The sequence below is a fragment of the Salmo salar genome, chromosome ssa18 (assembly GCF_905237065.1).
Source record: "Salmo salar chromosome ssa18, Ssal_v3.1, whole genome shotgun sequence".
Taxonomy (NCBI): domain Eukaryota; kingdom Metazoa; phylum Chordata; class Actinopteri; order Salmoniformes; family Salmonidae; genus Salmo; species Salmo salar.
Genome location: NC_059459.1, coordinates 252020 through 277019, shown reverse-complemented (window position 1 = coordinate 277019; position 25000 = coordinate 252020). Strand labels below are relative to the sequence as shown.

General features: G+C 46.5%; 1 protein-coding gene across 1 annotated transcript in view; it reads left to right on the top strand.

Moving 5' to 3' along the window:
- Positions 1-19842, top strand: part of LOC100194636 (enolase 3-2) — a 35887-nt gene extending 16045 nt beyond the window's left edge. Inside the window, 8 exon segments of the mRNA NM_001139721.1 lie at positions 3953-4081; positions 4743-4876; positions 5664-5886; positions 6442-6639; positions 7014-7090; positions 17162-17286; positions 17991-18158; positions 19558-19842. Of these exon segments, the coding sequence (NP_001133193.1) occupies positions 3953-4081; positions 4743-4876; positions 5664-5886; positions 6442-6639; positions 7014-7090; positions 17162-17286; positions 17991-18158; positions 19558-19627 (1124 nt within the window). The 3' untranslated portion in view covers positions 19628-19842.
- The last annotated feature ends 5158 nt before the right edge of the window (positions 19843-25000 follow it).

Sequence of the window (25000 nt, the reverse complement as noted above, 5' to 3'; positions counted from 1 at the left end):
ACTGGACTAGAGGGTAGAGGTACTGGACTAGAGGGTAGAGGTACTAGACTAGAGGTACTGGACTAGAGGGTAGAGGTACTGGACTAGAGGGTAGAGGTACTGGACTAGAGGGTAGAGGTACTGAACTAGAGGGTAGAGGAACTGGACTAGAGGTACTGGACTAGAGGGTAGAGGTACTGAAGTATAGGGTAGAGGTACTGGACTAGAGGGTAGAGGAACTGGACTAGAGGTACTGGACTAGAGGGTAGAGGTACTGGACTAGAGGGTAGAGGTACTAGACTAGAGGTACTGGACTAGAGGTACTGAACTATAGGGTAGAGGTACTGGACTAGAGGTACTGGACTAGAGGGTAGAGGTACTGGACTAGAGGGTAGAGGTACTGGACTAGAGGGTAGAGGTACTGGACTAGAGGGTAGAGGTACTAGACTAGAGGTACTGAACTAGAGGGTAGAGGTACTGGACTAGAGGTACTGGACTAGAGGGTAGATGTACTAGACTAGAGGTACTGGACTAGAGGTACTGGACTAGAGGGTAGAGGTACTGGACTAGAGGGTAGAGGTACTGGACTAGAGGTACGTAACTATAGGGTAGAGGTACTGGACTAAAGGTACTGGACTAGAGGGTAGAGGTACTGGACTAGAGGGTAGAGGTACTGAACTAGAGGTACTGGACTAGAGGGTAGAGGTACTGGACTAGAGGTACTGGACTAGAGGGTAGAGGTACTGAACTAGAGGTACTGGACTAGAGGGTAGAGGTACTGAACTATAGGGTAGAGGTACTGGACTAGAGGTACTGAACTAGAGGGTAGAGGTACTGGACTAGAGGGTAGAGGTACTGGACTAGAGGGTAGAGGTACTGGACTAGAGGGTAGAGGTACTGGACTAGAGGTACTGAACTATAAGGTAGAGGTACTGGACTAGAGGTACTGGACTAGAGGTACTGAACTAGAGGGTAGAGGTACTGGACTAGAGGGTAGAGGTACTAGACTAGAGGTACTGGACTAGAGGGTAGAGGTACTAGACTAGAGGTACTGGACTAGAGGGTAGAGGTACTAGACTAGAGGGTAGAGGTACTGGACTAGAGGGTAGAGGTACTGGACTAGAGGGTAGAGGTACTGGACTAGAGGGTAGAGGTACTGGACTAGAGGGTAGAGGTACTGGACTAGAGGGTAGAGGTACTGAACTAGAGGGTAGAGGTACTGGACTAGAGGTACTGGACTAGAGGGTAGAGGTACTGGACTAGAGGGTAGAGGTACTGAACTATAGGGTAGAGGTACTAGACCAGATGTACTGGACTAGAGGGTAGAGGTACTGGACTAGAGGTACTGGACTAGAGGGTAGAGGTACTGAACTAGAGGTACTGGACTAGAGGGTAGAGGTACTGAACTATAGGGTAGAGGTACTGGACTAGAGGTACTGAACTAGAGGGTAGAGGTACTGGACTAGAGGGTAGAGGTACTGGACTAGAGGGTAGAGGTACTGGACTAGAGGGTAGAGGTACTGGACTAGAGGTACTGAACTATAAGGTAGAGGTACTGGACTAGAGGTACTGGACTAGAGGTACTGAACTAGAGGGTAGAGGTACTGGACTAGAGGGTAGAGGTACTAGACTAGAGGTACTGGACTAGAGGGTAGAGGTACTAGACTAGAGGTACTGGACTAGAGGGTAGAGGTACTAGACTAGAGGGTAGAGGTACTGGACTAGAGGGTAGAGGTACTGGACTAGAGGGTAGAGGTACTGGACTAGAGGGTAGAGGTACTGGACTAGAGGGTAGAGGTACTGAACTAGAGGGTAGAGGTACTGGACTAGAGGTACTGGACTAGAGGGTAGAGGTACTGGACTAGAGGGTAGAGGTACTGAACTAGAGGGTAGAGGTACTAGACTAGAGGGTAGAGGTACTGGACTAGAGGTACTGGACTAGAGGGTAGAGGTACTGGACTATAGGGTAGAGGTACTGGACTAGAGGGTAGAGGTACTGGACTAGAGGTACTGAACTAGAGGGTAGAGGTACTGGACTAGAGGGTAGAGGTACTGGACTAGAGGTACTGAACTAGAGGGTAGAGGTACTGGACTAGAGGGTAGAGGTACTGGACTAGAGGTACTGGACTAGAGGGTAGAGGTACTGAACTAGAGGGTAGAGGTACTGGACTAGAGGGTAGAGGTACTGGACTAGAGGTACTGGACTAGAGGGTAGAGGTACTGGACTAGAGGGTAGAGGTACTGGACTAGAGGTACTGGACTAGAGGGTAGAGGTACTGGACTAGAGGGTAGAGGTACTGAACTATAGGGTAGAGGTACTAGACCAGATGTACTGGACTAGAGGGTAGAGGTACTGGACTAGAGGGTAGAGGTACTGGACTAGAGGGTAGAGGTACTGAACTAGAGGGTAGAGGTACTAGACTAGAGGGTAGAGGTACTGGACTAGAGGTACTGGACTAGAGGGTAGAGGTACTGGACTATAGGGTAGAGGTACTGGACTAGAGGGTAGAGGTACTGGACTAGAGGTACTGAACTAGAGGGTAGAGGTACTGGACTAGAGGGTAGAGGTACTGGACTAGAGGTACTGAACTAGAGGGTAGAGGTACTGAACTATAGGGTAGAGGTACTGGACTAGAGGGTAGAGGTACTGAACTAGAGGGTAGAGGTACTGAACTATAGGGTAGAGGTACTGAACTATAGGGTAGAGGTACTAGACTAGAGGGTAGAGGTACTAGACTAGAGGGTAGAGGTACTGGACTATAGGGTAGAGGTACTAGACTAGAGGTACGTGTATTATCCTCAAAGCGAGCAAAGAAGTTGTTTAGTTTGTCTGGGAGCAAGACATCGTGGTCCGCGACGGGGCTGGTTTTTAGGTACTGGACTATAGAGTAGAGGTACTGGACTGTAGAGGTACTGGACTGTAGAGTAGAGGTACTGGACTGTAGAGTAGAGGTACTGGACTGTAGAGTAGAGGTTCTGGACTATAGAGTAGAGGTACTGGACTGTAGAGGTACTGGACTATAGAGTAGAGGTTCTGGACTATAGAGTAGAGGTACTGGTCTATAGAGTAGAGGTACTGGACTGTAGAGTAGAGGTACTGGACTGTAGAGTAGAGGTTCTGGACTGTAGAGGTTCTGGACTATAGAGTAGAGGTTCTGGACTGTAGAGGTTCTGGACTGTAGAGTAGAGGTACTGGACTGTAGAGTAGAGGTTCTGGACTATAGAGTAGAGATACTGGACTGTAGAGGTACTGGACTATAGAGTAGAGGTTCTGAACTGTAGAGTAGAGGTACTGGACTGTAGAGAAGAGGTTCTGGACTGTAGAGGTTCTGGACTGTAGAGGTTATGGACTATAGAGTAGAGGTTCTGGACTGTAGAGGTTCTGGACTGTAGAGGTTCTGGACTATAGAGTAGAGGTTCTGGACTGTAGAGGTACTGGACTGTAGAGTAGAGGTTCTGAACTGTAGAGGTTCTGGACTGTAGAGGTTCTGGACTATAGAGTAGAGGTTCTGGACTATAGAGTAGAGGTTCTGGACTGTAGAGGTACTGGACTGTAGAGGTACTGGACTGTAGAGTAGAGGTTCTGGACTGTAGAGGTTCTGGACTATAGAGTAGAGGTTCTGGACTATAGAGTAGAGGTTCTGGACTGTAGAGGTTCTGGACTGTAGAGGTTCTGGACTATAGAGTAGAGGTTCTGGACTGTAGAGTAGAGGTTCTGAACTGTAGAGGTTCTGGACTGTAAAGGTTCTGGACTATAGAGTAGAGGTTCTGGACTATAGAGTAGAGGTTCTGGACTGTAGAGGTTCTGGACTGTAAAGGTTCTGGACTATAGGGTAGAGGTTCTGGACTGTAGAGTAGAGGTTCTGAACTGTAAAGGTTCTGGACTATAGGGTAGAGGTTCTGGACTATAGAGTAGTCTGATCGGTTTCTCAGTGATCTAACAGTGTGTTCTATCTCTTTAATATCTTTAAAGGTACCGTTAAGGCTGTGGATCACGTAAACAAGGACATCGCTGCCAAACTGATCGAGAAGAAGTTCAGCGTTGTTGACCAGGAGAAGATCGACCATTTCATGCTGGAGTTGGACGGAACTGAGAACAAGTGTATGTCTCTTCTCCTTTGCCTTAATTGACATTCAGATTTTCGAGCACTTTAAGCCCAATTTAAACCTTCTGCTTCTATCGAACGTCCACTCCCATCAGCGCAGGATTCCTCGTCTGCGTCCGCATCTTCTAGGAAAAGTGTCGTGCAGACGGGAGCGGGCTTTTTGATATTGCATCGGTGTTGTTCAAATTAAAATACATGAGGCTTTACACTGTCAGAGTAAACTCTTAGCAGTATGCATATTCACACAGTCTCCCCCCCTTCCACCTGCCCCTCACTCCTCACCCTCCTGCCTCTTCCTGCCCTCCCTCACCTCCCTCATCCTCCTGCCCCCCCTCTCTTTCCTGACCCCCCCTTTCCTTCCTTCCTCCTCCTGCCCCCCCTCTCCTTCCTTCCTCCTCCTGCCCCCCTTCTCCTTCCTTCCTCCTCCTGCCCCCTCTCCTTCCTTCCTCCTCCTGCCCCCCCCTCCTGCCCCCCCTCTCCTTCCTTCCTCCTCCTGCCCTCCTCTCCTTCCTGTCTCCTCCTGCCCCCCCTCTTGCCTCTCCCCCCTCCCCCCTTCCTCCTGCCCCCCCTCCCTCTTGCCTCTCCCCCTCCCCCTTCCTCCTGCCCCCCCCTCTCCTTCCTTCCTCCCCCTGCCTCACTCCCCTCCTCCTCCTGTAGCTAAGTTTGGAGCCAACGCCATCCTGGGCGTTTCTCTGGCAGTCTGCAAGGCAGGAGCAGCAGAGAAGGGAGTGCCCCTGTACCGTCACATCGCTGACCTGGCCGGACACAAGGACGTCATCCTGCCCTGCCCCGTGAGTACACCTTTAACCTTTAACCCTGACCCCTGCCCCGTGAGTACACCTTTAACCTTTAACCCTGACCCGTGAGTACACCTTTAACCCTGACCCCTGTCCCGTGAGTACACCTTTAACCTTTAACCCTGACCCCTGCCCCGTGAGTACACCTTTAACCTTTAACCCTGACCCCTGTCCCGTGAGTACACCTTTAACCTTTTACCTTGACCCCTGTCCCGTGAGTACACCTTTAACCTTTAACCCTGACCCCTGCCCCGTGAGTACACCTTTAACCTTTAACCCTGACCCCTGTCCCGTGAGTACACCTTTAACCTTTAACCCTGACCCCTGCCCCGTGAGTACACCTTTAACCTTTAACCCTGACCCCTGTCCCGTGAGTACACCTTTAACCTTTTACCTTGACCCCTGTCCCGTGAGTACACCTTTAACCTTTAACCCTGACCCCTGCCCCGAGAGTACACCTTTAACCTTTAACCCTGACCCCTGCCCCGTGAGTACACCTTTAACCTTTAACCCTGACCCCTGTCCCGTGAGTACACCTTTAACCTTTAACCCTGACCCCTGTCCCGTGAGTACACCTTTAACCTTTAACCCTGACCCCTGTCCCGTGAGTACACCTTTAACCGTTAACCCTGACCCCTGCCCCGTGAGTACATATACCTTCATATTTACAACTACCTTTATACTTGATGTACAGTATATTGTCAGCTATGAAATGAAAGATAAATAAAATGGCTAGCATATCAAACTAGAAAATATTTGTACTTGCCTGCCCTCTCGCCAGGCCTTCAATGTGATCAACGGTGGTAGCCATGCTGGGAACAAGCTGGCCATGCAGGAGTTCATGATCCTGCCCATCGGAGCGTCTAACTTCCACGAGGCCATGAGGATCGGAGCTGAGGTTTACCACAACCTGAAGAACGTGATCAAGGCCAAGTACGGAAAGGATGCCACCAACGTAGGCGATGAGGGCGGCTTCGCCCCCAACATCCTGGAGAACAACGAGGGTAAGAGCTTATAGGGCGCCCTGGTGGAGCTGCGCCACAGGGACTATTACTATAGGGCCCCCTGGTGGAGCTGCGCCACAGGGACTATTACTATAGGGCCCCCTGGTGGAGCTGCGCCACAGGGACTATTACTATAGGGCCCCCTGGTGGAGCTGCGCCACAGGGACTATTACTATAGGGCCCCCTGGTGGAGCTGCGCCACAGGGGCTATTACTATAGGGCCCCCTGGTGGAGCTGCGGCACTGGGACTATTAATATAGGGCACCCTGGTGGAGCTGCGCCACAGGGACTATTACTATAGGGTACCCTGGTGGAGCTGCGCCACAGGGACTATTACTATAGGGCCCCCTGGTGGAGCTGCGCCACAGGGACTATTACTATAGGGCACCTTGGTGGAGCTGCGCCACAGGGACTATTACTATAGGACCCACTGTTAAGGTTGCACCACAGGCACTATTACTCCAGGGCCCCCTTGTGGAGCTGCACCACAGGGACTATTCTAAAGGGCCCCCTGGCGGAGGTGTGTGATACTTTAACCCTTTCTTCTCCCTCCAGCTCTGGAGCTCCTGAAGACAGCCATTGAGAAGGCCGGCTACCCAGACAAGATCATCATCGGCATGGACGTGGCTGCCTCTGAGTTCTACAAGGCAGGAAAGTACGACCTGGACTTCAAGTCACCCGACGACCCTGCCAGGTACATCACCGGGGATCAGCTGGGAGATCTGTACAAGAGCTTCATCAAGGGATATCCCGGTACGTAGAGAAACACAGGCACACACACGCTGTATATACACCCTTCCTCTCTAACTCCTCCTCGTCCTCCTCTCCTCGTCCTCCTGTTCTCCTCGTCCTCCTCGTCCTCGTCCTCCTCGTCCTCCTCTCCTCGTCCTCCTCTCCTCGTCCTCCTCCTCTCCTCATCCTCCCCTCCTGTCCTCGTCCTCCTGTCCTCGTCCTCCTGTCCTCGTCCTCCTCTCCCTCCTCTCCTCGTCCTCCTCTTCCTCCTCTCCTCGTCCTCCTCTCCCTCCTCTCCTCGTCCTCCTCTCCTCCTCTCCCCTCGTCCTCCTCTCCGCTCCTCGTCCTCCTCTCCCCTCGTCCTCCTCTCCGCTCCTCGTCCTCCTCCTCTCCAGTCCAGTCCATTGAGGATCCCTTCGATCAGGATGATTGGGCTGCATGGACAAAGTTCACCGCCGCCGTCGACATCCAGGTGGGCCCTGTCATTGTTCGTTTATCTTCAGCCCTTCCTATATCTATAGGGGGTCTAACTCTGTGGGTTCCTATATCTATAGGGGGTCTAACTCTGTGGGTTCCTATATCTATAGGGGGTCTAACTCTGTGGGTTCCTATATCTATAGGGGGGGTCTAACTCTGTGGGTTCCTATATCTATAGGGGGTCTATCTCTGTGGGTTCCTATATCTATAGGGGGTCTAACTCTGTGGGTTCCTATATCTATAGGGGGTCTAACTCTGTGGGTTCCTATATCTATAGGGGGTCTAACTCTGTGGGTTCCCTATATCTATAGGGGGTCTAACTCTGTGGGTTCCTATATCTATAGGGGGTCTAACTCTGTGGGTTCCTATATCTATAGGGGGGGTCTAACTCTGTGGGTTCCTATATCTATAGGGGGTCTATCTCTGTGGGTTCCTATATCTATAGGGGGTCTAACTCTGTGGGTTCCTATATCTATAGGGGGTCTAACTCTGTGAGTTCCTATATCTATAGGGGGTCTAACTCTTTTGGTTCCTATATCTATAGGGGGTCTAACTCTGTGGGTTCCTATATCTATAGGGGGTCTAACTCTGTGGGTTCCTATATCTATAGGGGGTCTAACTCTGTGGGTTCCTATATCTATAGGGGGTCTAACTCTGTGGGTTCCTAGATCTATAGGGGGTCTAACTCTGTGGGTTCCTATATCTATAGGGGGTCTAACTCTGTGGGTTCCTATATCTATAGGGGGTCTAACTCTGTGGGTTCCTATATCTATAGGGGGTCTAACTCTGTGGGTTCCTATATCTATAGGGGGTCTAACTCTGTGGGTTCCTATATCTATAGGGGGTCTAACTCTGTGGGTTCCTATATCTATAGGGGTCTAACTCTGTGGGTTCCTATATCTATAGGGGGTCTAACTCTGTGGGTTCCTATATCTATAGGGGGGTCTAACTCTGTGGGTTCCTATATCTATAGGGGGGGTCTAACTCTGTGGGTTCCTAGATCTATAGGGGGTCTAACTCTGTGGGTTCCTAGATCTATAGGGGGTCTAACTCTGTGGGTTCCTAGATCTATAGGGGGTCTAACTCTGTGGGTTCCTATATCTATAGGGGGTCTAACTCTGTGGGTTACTATATCTGTAGGGGGGTCTAACTCTGTGGGTTCCTATATCTATAGGGGGTCTAACTCTGTGGGTTCCTATATCTATAGGGGGTCTAACTCTGTGGGTTCCTATATCTATAGGGGGTCTAACTCTGTGGGTTCCTATATCTATAGGGGGTCTAACTCTGTGGGTTCCTAGATCTATAGGGGGTCTAACTCTGTGGGTTCCTAGATCTATAGGGGGTCTAACTCTGTGGGTTCCTAGATCTATAGGCGGTCTAACTCTGTGGGTTCCTAGATCTATAGGGGGTCTAACTCTGTGGGTTCCTAGATCTATAGGGGGTCTAACTCTGTGGGTTCCTAGATCTATAGGGGGTCTAACTCTGTGGGTTCCTAGATCTATAGGGGGTCTAACTCTGTGGGTTCCTAGATCTATAGGGGGTCTAACTCTGTGGGTTCCTATATCTATAGGGGGTCTAACTCTGTGGGTTCCTATATCTATAGGGGGTCTAACTCTGTGGGTTCCTATATCTATAGGGGGTCTAACTCTGTGGGTTCCTATATCTATAGGGGGTCTAACTCTGTGGGTTCCTATATCTATAGGGGGTCTAACTCTGTGGGTTCCTATATCTATAGGGGGTCTAACTCTGTGGGTTCCTATATCTATAGGGGGGGTCTAACTCTGTGGGTTCCTATATCTATAGGGGGGGTCTAACTCTGTGGGTTCCTATATCTATAGGGGGGTCTAACTCTGTGGGTTCCTATATCTATAGGGGGGGTCTAACTCTGTGGGTTCCTATATCTATAGGGGGGTCTAACTCTGTGGGTTCCTATATCTATAGGGGGTCTAACTCTGTGGGTTCCTATATCTATAGGGAGTCTAACTCTGTGGGTTCCTATATCTATAAGGGGTCTAACTCTGTGGGTTCCTATATCTATAGGGGGTCTAACTCTGTGGGTTCCTATATCTATAGGGGGTCTAACTCTGTGGGTTCCTATATCTATAGGGGGTCTAACTCTGTGGGTTCCTATATCTATAGGGGGGGTCTAACTCTGTGGGTTCCTATATCTATAGGGGGGGTCTAACTCTGTGGGTTCCTAGATCTATAGGGGGTCTAACTCTGTGGGTTCCTATATCTATAGGGGGTCTAACTCTGTGGGTTCCTATATCTATAGGGGGGGTCTAACTCTGTGGGTTCCTATATCTATAGGGGGTCTAACTCTGTGGGTTCCTATATCTATAGGGGGGGTCTAACTCTGTGGGTTCCTATATCTATAGGGGGTCTAACTCTGTGGGTTCCTATATCTATAGGGGGTCTAACTCTGTGGGTTCCTATATCTATAGGGGGTCTAACTCTGTGGATTCCTATATCTATAGGGGGTCTAACTCTGTGGGTTCCTATATCTATAGGGGGTCTAACTCTGTGGGTTCCTAGATCTATAGGGGGGGGGGTCTAACTCTGTGGGTTCCTAGATCTATAGGGGGTCTAACTCTGTGGGTTCCTATATCTATAGGGGGTCTAACTCTGTGGGTTCCTATATCTATAGGGGGGGGTCTAACTCTGTGGGTTCCTAGATCTATAGGGGGTCTAACTCTGTGGGTTCCTATATCTATAGGGGGTCTAACTCTGTGGGTTCCTATATCTATAGGGGGTCTAACTCTGTGGGTTCCTATATCTATAGGGTCTAACTCTGTGGGTTCCTATATCTATCGGGGGTCTAACTCTGTGGGTTCCTATATCTATAGGGGGTCTAACTCTGTGGGTTCCTATATCTATAGGGGGTCTAACTCTGTGGGTTCCTAGATCTATAGGGGGTCTAACTCTGTGGGTTCCTAGATCTATAGGGGGGTCTAACTCTGTGGGTTCCTATATCTATAGGGGGTCTAACTCTGTGGGTTCCTATATCTATAGGGGGGTCTAACTCTGTGGGTTCCTATATCTATAGGGGGTCTAACTCTGTGGGTTCCTAGATCTATAGGGGGGGGTCTAACTCTGTGGGTTCCTATATCTATAGGGGGTCTAACTCTGTGGGTTCCTAGATCTATAGGGGGGGTCTAACTCTGTGGGTTCCTATATCTATAGGGGGGGGTCTAACTCTGTGGGTTCCTAGATCTATAGGGGGTCTAACTCTGTGGGTTCCTATATCTATAGGGGGTCTAACTCTGTGGGTTCCTATATCTATAGGGGGCATGGGGTTCAGGCAAATGTTTGCAGTTTCTAGTATATTAACTGATCAATGGGCCCCACCACGGTCTGTAATTCGACCATCCTTACTACATGTTTAGCTGGCCGACGTGGCAATTTTCACATTAAAATCTTGGTGAACAAACCATTTTTAATTTTTTGATGCATGCCAGCTAAGTCACAACTCAAAACAATACATTAATTGCACTATAACGGTGACAAACGGTGCCCACAAGCTGTTAGGGCCTCTACATAAAGCCCACAAGCTGTTAGGGCCTCTACATAAAGCCCACAAGCTGTTAGGGCCTCTACATAAAGCCCACAAGCTGTTAGGGCCTCTACATAAAGCTGTTAGGGCCTCTACATTAAGCTGTTAGGGCCTCTACATAAAGCTGTTAGGGCCTCTACATAAAGCTGTTAGGGCCTCTACATAAAGCTGTTAGGGCCTCTACATAAAGCTGTTAGGGCCTCCATAAAGCTGTTAGGGCCTCCATAAAGCTGTTAGGGCCTCTACATAAAGCTGTTAGGGCCTCTACATAAAGCTGTTAGGGCCTCTACATAAAGCTGTTAGGGCCTCTACATAAAGCTGTTAGGGCCTCTACATAAAGCTGTTAGGGCCTCCATAAAGCTGTTAGGGCCTCTACATAAAGCTGTTAGGGCCTCTACATAAAGCTGTTAGGGCCTCTACATAAAGCTGTTAGGGTCTCTACATAGGGCCTCTACATAAAGCTGTTAGGGTCTCTACATAAAGCTGTTAGGGTCTCTACATAAAGCTGTTAGGGCCTCTACATAAAGCTGTTAGGGCCTCTACATAAAGCTGTTAGGGCCTCTACATAAAGCTGTTAGGGCCTCTACATAAAGCTGTTAGGGCCTCTACATAAAGCTGTTAGGGTCTCTACATAGGGCCTCTACATAAAGCTGTTAGGGTCTCTACATAAAGCTGTTAGGGCCTCTACATAAAGCTGTTAGGGCCTCCATAAAGCTGTTAGGGCCTCTACATAAAGCTGTTAGGGCCTCTACATTAAGCTGTTAGGGCCTCTACATAAAGCTGTTAGGGTCTCTACATAAAGCTGTTAGGGCCTCTACATAAAGCTGTTAGGGCCTCCATAAAGCTGTTAGGGCCTCTACATAAAGCTGTTAGGGCCTTTACATAAAGCTGTTAGGGCCTCTACATAAAGCTGTTAGGGTCTCTACATAAAGCTGTTAGGGCCTCTACATAAAGCTGTTAGGGCCTCTACATTAAGCTGTTAGGGCCTCTACATAAAGCTGTTAGGGCCTCCATAAAGCTGTTAGGGCCTCTACATAAAGCTGTTAGGGCCTCTACATAAAGCTGTTAGGGCCTCTACATAAAGCTGTTAGGGCCTCTACATTAAGCTGTTAGGGCCTCTACATAGGGCCTCCATAAAGCTGTTAGGGTCTCTACATAAAGCTGTTAGGGCCTCTACATAAAGCTGTTAGGGCCTCTACATAAAGCTGTTAGGGCCTCTACATAAAGCTGTTAGGTCCTCTACATAAAGCTGTTAGGGCCTCTACATAAAGCTGTTAGGGCCTCTACATAAAGCTGTTAGGGCCTCTACATAAAGCTGTTAGGGCCTCTACATTAAGCTGTTAGGGCCTCTACATAGGGCCTCCATAAAGCTGTTAGGGTCTCTACATAAAGCTGTTAGGGCCTCTACATTAAGCTGTTAGGGTCTCTACATAAAGCTGTTAGGGCCTATACATAAAGCTGTTAGGGCTTCTACATAGGGCCTCCATAAAGCTGTTAGGGCCTCTACATAAAGCTGTTAGGGTCTCTACATAAAGCTGTCCCAACAGCAGAGATTTCCTGTCAGCACCATGGAGGTGAATCCTTACCACAGCTACACCTGGCGATCAGCGGAGCCTTGTCTGGCAGCGAAACACTTCATTCAGCCTTTATTTCACCTTTATTTAACCAGTTGTGAACAAGTTCTCATTTACAACTGCGACCTGGCCAAGATAAAGCAAAGCAGTGCGACACAAACAACAACAGAGTTACACATGGAGTAAACAACAACACAGAGTTACACATGGAGTAAACAACAACACAGAGTTACACATGGAGTAAACAACAACACAGAGTTACACATGGAGTAAACAACAACACAGAGTTACACATGGAGTAAACAACAACACAGAGTTACACATGGAGTAAACAACAACACAGAGTTACACATAAACAAACGTACAGACAATAACACAATAGAAAAGTCTATATACAGTGAGTGCAAATGAGGTAAGATAAGGGAGGTAAGGCAATAAATAGGCCATAGAGGCGAAATAATTACAATTTAGCAATTAAATACTGGAGTGGTAGATGTGCAGAAGATGAATGTGCAAGTAGAGATACTGGGGTGCAAAGGAGCAAGATAAATAAATACAGTATGGGGATGAGGAAGTTGGGTGGGCTATTTACAGATGGGCTATTTACAGATGGGCTATGTACAGATGGGCTATGTACAGATGGGCTATGTACAGATGGGCTATGTACAGGTATGTACTTGCTTAAACTAATATGGTTTCTACTGACTCCTTGTGGATTTGTGTAACTCGATAAAAAACACATTCTTCTTAATAATAACGAATACCGAAATGAGTTTTGATTTTTGAACCCAACAACATTATATAGTATCCCCTCTTCATGGACCCAACAACATTATATAGTATCCCCTCTTCATGGTTACAGACCCAACAACATTATATAGTATCCCCTCTTCATGGACCCAACAACATTATATAGTATCCCCTCTTCATGGTTACAGACCCAACAACATTATATAGTATCCCCTCTTCATGGTTACAGACCCAACAACATTATAGAGTATCCCCTCTTCATGGTTCTAGACCCAACAACATTATATAGTATCCCCTCTTCATGGTTACAGACCCAACAACATTATATAGTATCCCCTCTTCATGGACCCAACAACATTATATAGTATCCCCTCTTCATGGTTACAGACCCAACAACATTATATAGTATCCCCTCTTCATGGTTACAGACCCAACAACATTATATAGTATCCCCTCTTCATGGTTACAGACCCAACAACATTATAGAGTATCCCCTCTTCATGGTTCTAGACCCAACAACATTATATAGTATCCCCTCTTCATGGTTACAGACCCAACAACATTATATAGTATCCCCTCTTCATGGACCCAACAACATTATATAGTATCCCCTCTTCATGGTTACAGACCCAACAACATTATATAGTATCCCCTCTTCATGGTTACAGACCCAACAACATTATATAGTATCCCCTCTTCATGGTTACAGACCCAACAACATTATATAGTATCCCCTCTTCATGGTTCTAGACCCAACAACATTATATAGTATCCCCTCTTCATGGACCCAACAACATTATATAGTATCCCCTCTTCATGGTTACAGACCCAACAACATTATATAGTATCCCCTCTTCATGGACCCAACAACATTATATAGTATCCCCTCTTCATGGTTACAGACCCAACAACATTATATAGTATCCCCTCTTCATGGTTACAGACCCAACAACATTATAGAGTATCCCCTCTTCATGGTTCTAGACCCAACAACATTATATAGTATCCCCTCTTCATGGTTACAGACCCAACAACATTATATAGTATCCCCTCTTCATGGACCCAACAACATTATATAGTATCCCCTCTTCATGGTTACAGACCCAACAACATTATATAGTATCCCCTCTTCATGGTTACAGACCCAACAACATTATATAGTATCCCCTCTTCATGGTTACAGACCCAACAACATTATAGAGTATCCCCTCTTCATGGTTCTAGACCCAACAACATTATATAGTATCCCCTCTTCATGGTTACAGACCCAACAACATTATATAGTATCCCCTCTTCATGGACCCAACAACATTATATAGTATCCCCTCTTCATGGTTACAGACCCAACAACATTATATAGTATCCCCTCTTCATGGTTACAGACCCAACAACATTATATAGTATCCCCTCTTCATGGTTACAGACCCAACAACATTATATAGTATCCCCTCTTCATGGACCCAACAACATTATATAGTATCCCCTCTTCATGGTTCTAGACCCAACAACATTATATAGTATCCCCTCTTCATGGTTCCAGACCCAGAAAAGCACATGAGCAAATTATAATACACAAAGTAAGCAAAACAATGAAATGCATCATTCCAACATTGCCTAAAATGATGAATGAGATACTAATGAGAGAGTCGTAGATAAGCAATATGAGATGTACAAACTATGGCATAAAGGAACGATGAGCGGATAAGAGGCAAGCCGTTAATGTGTAGTTGATATAACTATTTGTTCAGCACTTTTTGAAATGTACAGCAACAGAATTCAGAACATGGGCCGTTCTTACAGTGTTCTCCCTGTACACCAAGTCAGAACCATAGGATAAAATAAAAGGGGCATATAAGCAGACAATGAAAACTCTTACAATATTCAATGATGACATTTCTCTAGAACAGGCTGTAGGCTGCATTTGCAGCACCAAATCAGAACAGTAGGATAAGTTCAGAGGGGGAGAGAGACTAAATTATTAAGGTGAGGCATATGGGCTACTAACAGCTTACTACACAACATACACTTAGTATTACTTTCTTAGACATTGGTAAAGTTGGCTGGTGGACCATTCTTGATACACACTGGAAAACTGAGTGTGAAAAACCCAGCAGCATTGCAGTTCTTGACACACTCAAACCGGTGCACCTGGCACGTACCACCATACCCCGTTTACCTACCACCATCTCCGTTCACCTACCACCATAACCCGTTCACCTACCACCATACCCCGTTATCTATCACCATACCCCGTTCACCTACCACCATACCCCGTTCACCTACCACCATACCCCGTTCACCTACCACCATACCCCGTTCACCTACCACCATTCCCCCGTCACCTACCACCATACCCCGTTCACCTACACTATACCCCGTCACCTACCACCATACCCCGTTCACCTACCACCATACCCCGTTTACCTACCACCATAACCCGTTCACCTACCACCATACCCCGTTCACCTACCACCATACCCCGTCTACCTACCACCATACCCCGTTCACCTACCACCATACCCCGTTCACCTACCACCATACCCTGTTCACCTACCACCATACCCCGTTCACCTACCACCATACCCCGTTCACCTACCACCATACCCCGTTCACCTACTCCCATACCCCGTTCACCTACCACCATACCCCATTCACCTACCACCATACCCCGTTCACCTACTACCCCGTTCACCTACCACCATACCCCGTTCACCTACCACCATACCCCATTCACCTACCACCATACCCTGTTCACCTACCACCATACCCCGTTCACCTACTACCCCGTTCACCTACCACCATACCCCGTTCACCTACCACCATACCCCGTTCACCTACCACCATACCCCATTCACCTACCACCATACCCCGTTCACCTACCACCATTCCCCCGTCACCTACCACCATACCCCGTTCACCTACACTATACCCCGTCACCTACCACCATACCCCGTTCACCTACCACCATACCCCGTTCACCTACCACCATACCCCGTTCACCTACCACCATACCCCATTCAGCTACCACCATACCCCGTTCACCTACCACCATACCCCGTTCACCTACCACCATACCCTGTTCACCTACCACCATACCCCGTTCACCTACTACCCCGTTCACCTACCACCATACCCCGTTCACCTACCACCATACCCCATTCACCTACCACCATACCCCGTTCACCTACCACCAAACCCAATTCACCTACCACCATACCCCGTTCACCTACCACCATACCCCGTTCACCTACTACCCCGTTCACCTACCACCATACCCCGTTCACCTACCACCATACCCCATTCACCTACCACCATACCCTGTTCACCTACCACCATACCCCGTTCACCTACTACCCCGTTCACCTACCACCATACCCCATTCAGCTACCACCATACCCCGTTCACCTACCACCATACCCCGTTCATCTACCACCATACCCCGTTCAGCTACCACCATACCCCATTCAGCTACCACCATACCCCGTTCAGTTACCACCATACCCCGTTCACCTACCACCATACCCCGTTCACCTACCACCATACCCCGTTCAGCTACCACCATACCCCGTTCACCTACCACCATACCCCGTTCACCTACCACCATACCCCGTTCAGCTACCACCATACCCCATTCAGCTACCACCATACCCCATTCAGCTACCACCATACCCAGTTCACCTACCACCATACCCCGTTCAGCTACCACCATACCCCATTCAGCTACCACCATACCCCATTCAGCTACCACCATACCCCATTCAGCTACCACCATACCCCGTTCACCTACCACCATACCCCGTTCACCTACCACCATACCCCGTTCAGCTACCACCATACCCCATTCAGCTACCACCATACCCCATTCAGCTACCACCATACCCCATTCAGCTACCACCATACCCCATTCAGCTACCACCATACCCCGTTCAAAGGCACTTCAATCGTGTGTCTTGTCCGTTCACCCTCTGAATGGCACACATACACAATCCATGTCTCAATTGTGTTGAGGCAACAAAAAAAAATCCTTCATTAACCTGTTTCCTCCGATTGATTAACAAACTGACGTCAATAAGAGATCATAGCTTTCACCTGGATTCACCTGGTCAGTCTATGTCATGGAAAGAGTAGGTGTTCATAATGTTTTGTACACTCAGTGTATATGTTAACCGATCTGTATGTTATTCTACAGGTGGTGGGTGATGATCTGACCGTGACCAACCCCAAGCGTATCCAGCAGGCCGTGGAGAAGAAGGCCTGTAACTGCCTGCTCCTCAAGGTCAACCAGATCGGCTCCGTCACAGAGTCCATCAAGGCGTAAGTATAGGGCCCCCTCGCAGAGCTGCACTACAGGGACTAGGCTACAGGGCCCCCTTGCAGTGCTGGATCACAGGAACTAGGCTACAGGGCTCCCTCGCAGAGCTGCACTACAGGGACTAGGCTACAGGGCCCCCTTGCAGAGCTGCATCACAGGGACGAGGCTACAGGGCCCCCTTGCAGAGCTGCATCATAGGGACTAGGCTACAGGGCTCCTGTTGGAGCTGCAACACAGGGACCATATTACAGGGCCCCCTGCTGGAGCTGCGCTACAGGCACTATATTACAGGGCCCCCTGCTGGAGCTGCACTACAGGCACCATATTACACGGCCCCCTGCTGGAGCTGCGCTACAGGCACTATATTACAGGGCCCCCTGCTGGAGCTGCGCTACAGGCACTATATTACAGGGCCCCCTGCTGGAGCTGCGCTACAGGGACTATATTACAGGGCTAAATTGACCATCTCTTATGTGTAACAGGTGTAGTAGCGACTAAGCTTCTCATTATATAGTATTAGTTCATTTTTTGCTTTGAGATTTCTTTCCATTATGAAAAGTACTTTAGAAGTTTAAACAATGATTTTGTATTATTATTATTACAGGTGTAAACTGGCCCAGTCTAATGGATGGTATCTATTCTCTGTGTATAACAGGTGTAAACTGGCCCAGTCTAATGGATGGTATCTATTCTCTGTGTATAACAGGTGTAAACTGGCCCAGTCTAACGGATGGGGTGTGATGGTGTCTCATCGTTCCGGAGAGACAGAGGATACCTTCATCGCTGACCTGGTGGTCGGACTCTGCACTGGACAGATCAAGACTGGTGCCCCCTGTAGATCAGAGCGTCTGGCCAAATACAACCAGCTGATGAGGTCAGTTACACCAACCCTAGTTAACCCTAGTTAATACCATACTGACCCCTACAGGAATACACCTGCTACTGCACCCTGACTCAGTTAATATACTGCAGCCTTATGGTAGACTGACCCCTACAGGAATACACCTGCTACTGCACCCTGACTCAGTTAATATACTGCAGCCTTATGGTACACTGACCCCTACAGGAATACACCTGCTACTGCACCCTGACTCAGTTCATATACTGTAGCCTTACAATACACTGACCCCTACAGGAATACCCCTGCTACTGCAGCCTGACTCAGTTAATAATGTTAGGCTGACCCCTACAGGAATACACCTGCTACTGCAGCCTTATGGTAGACTGACCCCTACAGGAATACACCTGCTACTGCAGCCTTATGGTAGACTGACCCCTACAGGAATACACCTGCTACTGCAGCCTTATGGTAGACTGACCCCTACAGGAATACACCTGCTACTGCAGCCTTATGGTAGACTGACCCCTACAGGAATACTCTAGCTACTGCAGCCTTATGGTAGACTGACCCCTACAGGAATACACCTGCTACTGCAGTTAATATACTGTAGCCTTACAATACACTGGCCCCTACAGGAATACACTAGCTACTGCACCCTGACTCAGTTAATAATGTTATACTGACCCCTACAGGAATACTCTAGCTACTGCAGCCTTATGGTAGACTGACCCCTACAGGAATACACTAGCTACTGCAGCCTTATGGTAGACTGACCCCTACAGGAATACTCTAGCTACTGCAGCCTTATGGTAGACTGGTATACACTACAGTAGTTATTAGCTAGTGTATTCCTGTAGGGGTCAGTATAACATTATTAACTGAGTCCGGGTGCAGTAGCTAGTGTATTCCTGACTCAGTTAATATACTGCAGCCTTATGGTAGACCGACCCCTACAGGAATACACCTGCTACTGCACCCGGACTCAGTTAATAATGTTATACTGACCCCTACAGGAATACACTAGCTACTGCAGCCTTATGGTAGACTGACCCCTACAGGAATACACTAGCTACTGCAGCCTGACTGACTTTATACTAAGTTACTACTGTAGTGTATACCAGTCTACCATAAGGCTGCAGTAGCTAGAGTATTCCTGTAGGGGTCAGTCTACCATAAGGCTGCAGTAGCAGGTGTATTCCTGTAGGGGTCAGTCTACCATAAGGCTGCAGTAGCTAGAGTATTCCTGTAGGGGTCAGTATAACATTATTAACTGAGTCCGGGTGCAGTAGCTAGAGTATTCCTGTAGGGGTCAGTCTAGTATATATATATATATATACACACCAGATGTGTTCAAATCAAACTGCTGGAAAAGATTTTCTGTTGCAAAGATGAAGGATCCTGACCTTTAACCCCTGACTTCTATGTCCTTCAGGATTGAAGAGGAGCTTGGAGCCAAGGCCAAGTTCGCAGGCAAGGACTACCGTCACCCCAAAATCAACTAAACCCTCCATCACGGCTGACTGTCTACCCTCCTCTTGGGGTCAGGGGTCAGAAGAAGACGAAATTCCACTTTTTATGTTTTTATCTTTGGCCCTTTCATCCCTCCTTTCATCCCTCCTTTCATCCCTCCTTTCATCCCTCCCGCACCTCCCGGCCTCCCCTGTTACGAGAGACTGTTTTGACGTAACGTGAGAAATAAAACAAATCTAAATTTAAAGCGGTGCTCTCCTGTCCTTGTGTTCTGCTGCTCTGATCAACAACAATGACTATTTCTGTGTGTAAATGGTTCCAATTGGCTCTTACAAAAACCCACGCCCCTCCTCTCCACGGAACTATTCCCCAGCTCGTTGATGTAAATGTTTTCTCCGTCAAATTACCGGGTTAAATATTTAAAAAATAAAATAAAACAAATGAAGTGATCTATATAGACATATGATCTACTACTATATAGACCAGGGTCCATCACCACTACATATGATCTACTACTATATAGACCAGGGTCCATCACCACTACATATGATCTACTACTATATAGACCAGGGTCCATCACCACTACATATGATCTACTACTATATAGACCAGGGTCCATCACAGCTACATATGATCTACTACTATATAGACCAGGGTCCATCACCACTACATATGATCTACTACTATATAGACCAGGGTCCATCACCACTACATATGATCTACTACTATATAGACCAGTGTCCATCACCACTACATATGATCTACTACTATATAGACCAGGGTCCATCACCACTACATATGATCTACTACAATATAGACCAGGGTCCATCACCACTACATATGATCTACTACTATATAGACCAGGGTCCATCACCACTACATATGATCTACTACAATATAGACCAGGGTCCATCACCACTACATATGATCTACTACTATATAGACCAGGGTCCATCACCACTACATATGATCTACTACTATATAGACCAGTGTCCATCACCACTACATATGATCTACTACTATATAGACCAGGGTCCATCACCACTACATATGATCTACTACTATATAGACCAGGGTCCATCACCACTACATATGATCTACTACAATATAGACCAGGGTCCATCACCACTACATATGATCTACTACTATATAGACCAGGGTCCATCACCACTACATATGATCTACTACTATATAGACCAGTGTCCATCACCACTACATATGATCTACTACTATATAGACCAGGGTCCATCACCACTACATATGATCTACTACTATATAGACCAGGGTCCATCACCACTACATATGATCTACTACTATATAGACCAGGGTCCATCACCACATCATATGATCTACTACTATATAGACCAGGGTCCATCACCACTACATATGATCTACTATATAGTCCAGGGTCCATCACCACTACATATGATCTACTACTATATAGACCAGGGTCCATCACCACTTCATATGATCTACTACTATATAGACCAGGGTCCATCACCACTACATATGATCTACAACTATATAGACCAGGGTCCATCACCACTACATATGATCTACTACTATATAGACCAGGGTCCATCACCACTACATATGATCTACTACTATATAGACCAGGGTCCATCACCACTTCATATGATCTACTATATAGACCAGGGTCCATCACCACTACATATGATCTACTACTATATAGTCCAGGGTCCATCACCACTTCATATGATCTACTATATAGACCAGGGTCCATCACCACTACATATGATCTACTACTATATAGTCCAGGGTCCATCACCACTTCATATGATCTACTATATAGACCAGGGTCCATCACCACTACATATGATCTACTACTATATAGACCAGGGTCCATCACCACTACATATGATCTACTACTATATAGACCAGGGTCCATCACCACTACATATGATCTACTACTATATAGACCAGGGTCAATCACCACTACATATGATCTACTATATAGACCAGGGTCCATCACCACTTCATATGATCTACTATATAGACCAGGGTCCATCACCACTACATATGATCTACTACTATATAGACCAGGGTCCATCACCACTACATATGATCTACTATATAGTCCAGGGTCCATCACCACTACATATGATCTACTACTATATAGACCAGGGTCCATCACCACTACATATGATCTACTATATAGACCAGGGTCCATCACCACTACATATGATCTACTACTATATAGACCAGGGTCCATCACCACTACATATGATCTACTACTATATAGACCAGGGTCCATCACCACTACATATGATCTACTACTATATAGACCAGGGTCCATCACCACTTCATATGATCTACTACTATATAGACCAGGGTCCATCACCACTACATATGATCTACTACAATATAGACCAGGGTCCATCACCACTACATATGATCTACTACTATATAGACCAGGGTCCATCACCACTACATATGATCTACTACTATATAGACCAGGGTCCATCACCACTACATATGATCTACTACTATATAGACCAGTGTCCATCACCACTACATATGATCTACTACTATATAGACCAGGGTCCATCACCACTACATATGATCTACTACAATATAGACCAGGGTCCATCACCACTACATATGATCTACTACTATATAGACCAGGGTCCATCACCACTACATATGATCTACTACTATATAGACCAGTGTCCATCACCACTACATATGATCTACTACTATATAGACCAGGGTCCATCACCACTACATATGATCTACTACTATATAGACCAGGGTCCATCACCACTACATATGATCTACTACTATATAGACCAGGGTCCATCACCACATCATATGATCTACTACTATATAGTCCAGGGTCCATCACCACTACATATGATCTACTACTATATAGACCAGGGTCCATCACCACTACATATGATCTACTACTATATAGACCAGGGTCCATCACCACATCATATGATCTACTACTATATAGACCAGGGTCCATCACCACTACATATGATCTACTACTATATAGACCAGGGTCCATCACCACATCATATGATCTACTACTATATAGACCAGGGTCCATCACCACTACATATGATCTACTACTATATAGACCAGGGTCCATCACCACTACATATGATCTACTACTATATAGACCAGGGTCCATCACCACTACATATGATCTACTACTATATAGACCAGGGTCCATCACCACTACATATGATCTACTATATAGACCAGGGTCCATCACCACTACATATGATCTACTACTATATAGACCAGGGTCCATCACCACATCATATGATCTACTACTATATAGACCAGGGTCCATCACCACTACATATGATCTACTACTATATAGACCAGGGTCCATCACCACCACATATGATCTACTACTATATAGACCAGGGTCCATCACCACTACATATGATCTACTACTATATAGACCAGGGTCCATCACCACTACATATGATCTACTACTATATAGACCAGGGTCCATCACCACTACATATGATCTACTATATAGACCAGGGTCCATCACCACTACATATGATCTACTACTATATAGACCAGGGTCCATCACCACTACATATGATCTACTACTATATAGACCAGGGTCCATCACCACTACATATGATCTACTACTATATAGACCAGGGTCCATCACCACTACATATGATCTACTATATAGTCCAGGGTCCATCACCACTACATATGATCTACTACTATATAGACCAGGGTCCATCACCACTTCATATGATCTACTATATAGACCAGGGTCCATCACCACTACATATGATCTACTACTATATAGACCAGGGTCCATCACCACTTCATATGATCTACTATATAGACCAGGGTCCATCACCACTACATATGATCTGCTACTATATAGACCAGGGTCCATCACCACTACATATGATCTACTATATAGACCAGGGTCCATCACCACTTCATATGATCTACTATATAGACCAGGGTCCATCACCACTACATATGATCTACTACTATATAGACCAGGGTCCATCACCACTTCATATGATCTACTATATAGACCAGGGTCCATCACCACTACATATGATCTACTACTATATAGACCAGGGTCCATCACCACTTCATATGATCTACTATATAGACCAGGGTCCATCACCACTACATATGATCTACTACTATATAGACCAGGGTCCATCACCACTACATATGATCTACTACTATATAGACCAGGGTCCATCACCACTACATATGATCTACTACTATATAGACCAGGGTCAATCACCACTACATATGATCTACTATATAGACCAGGGTCCATCACCACTTCATATGATCTACTATATAGACCAGGGTCCATCACCACTACATATGATCTACTACTATATAGACCAGGGTCCATCACCACTACATATGATCTACTACTATATAGTCCAGGGTCCATCACCACTACATATGATCTACTACTATATAGACCAGGGTCCATCACCACTACATATGATCTACTATATAGACCAGGGTCCATCACCACTACATATGATCTACTACTATATAGACCAGGGTCCATCACCACTACATATGATCTACTACTATATAGACCAGGGTCCATCACCACTACATATGATCTACTACTATATAGACCAGGGTCCATCACCACTACATATGATCTACTACTATATAGACCAGGGTCCATCACCACTACATATGATCTACTACTATATAGACCAGGGTCCATCACCACTACATATGATCTACTACTATATAGACCAGGGTCCATCACCACTACATATGATCTACTATATAGTCCAGGGTCCATCACCACTACATATGATCTACTACTATATAGACCAGGGTCCATCACCACTTCATATGATCTACTATATAGACCAGGGTCCATCACCACTACATATGATCTACTACTATATAGACCAGGGTCCATCACCACTTCATATGATCTACTATATAGACCAGGGTCCATCACCACTACATATGATCTACTACTATATAGTCCAGGGTCCATCACCACTACATATGATCTACTACTATATAGACCAGGGTCCATCACCACTACATATGATCTACTACTATATAGACCAGGGTCCATCACCACTACATATGATCTACTACTATATAGACCAGGGTCCATCACCACTACATATGATCTACTACTATATAGACCAGGGTCCATCACCACTACATATGATCTACTATATAGACCAGGGTCCATCACCACTACATATGATCTACTACTATATAGACCAGGGTCCATCACGACTACATATGATCTACTATATAGACCAGGGTCCATCACCACTACATATGATCTACTACTATATAGACCAGGGTCCATCACCACTACATATGATCTACTACTATATAGAGCAGGGTCCATCACGACTACATATGATCTATAACTAGTAGTG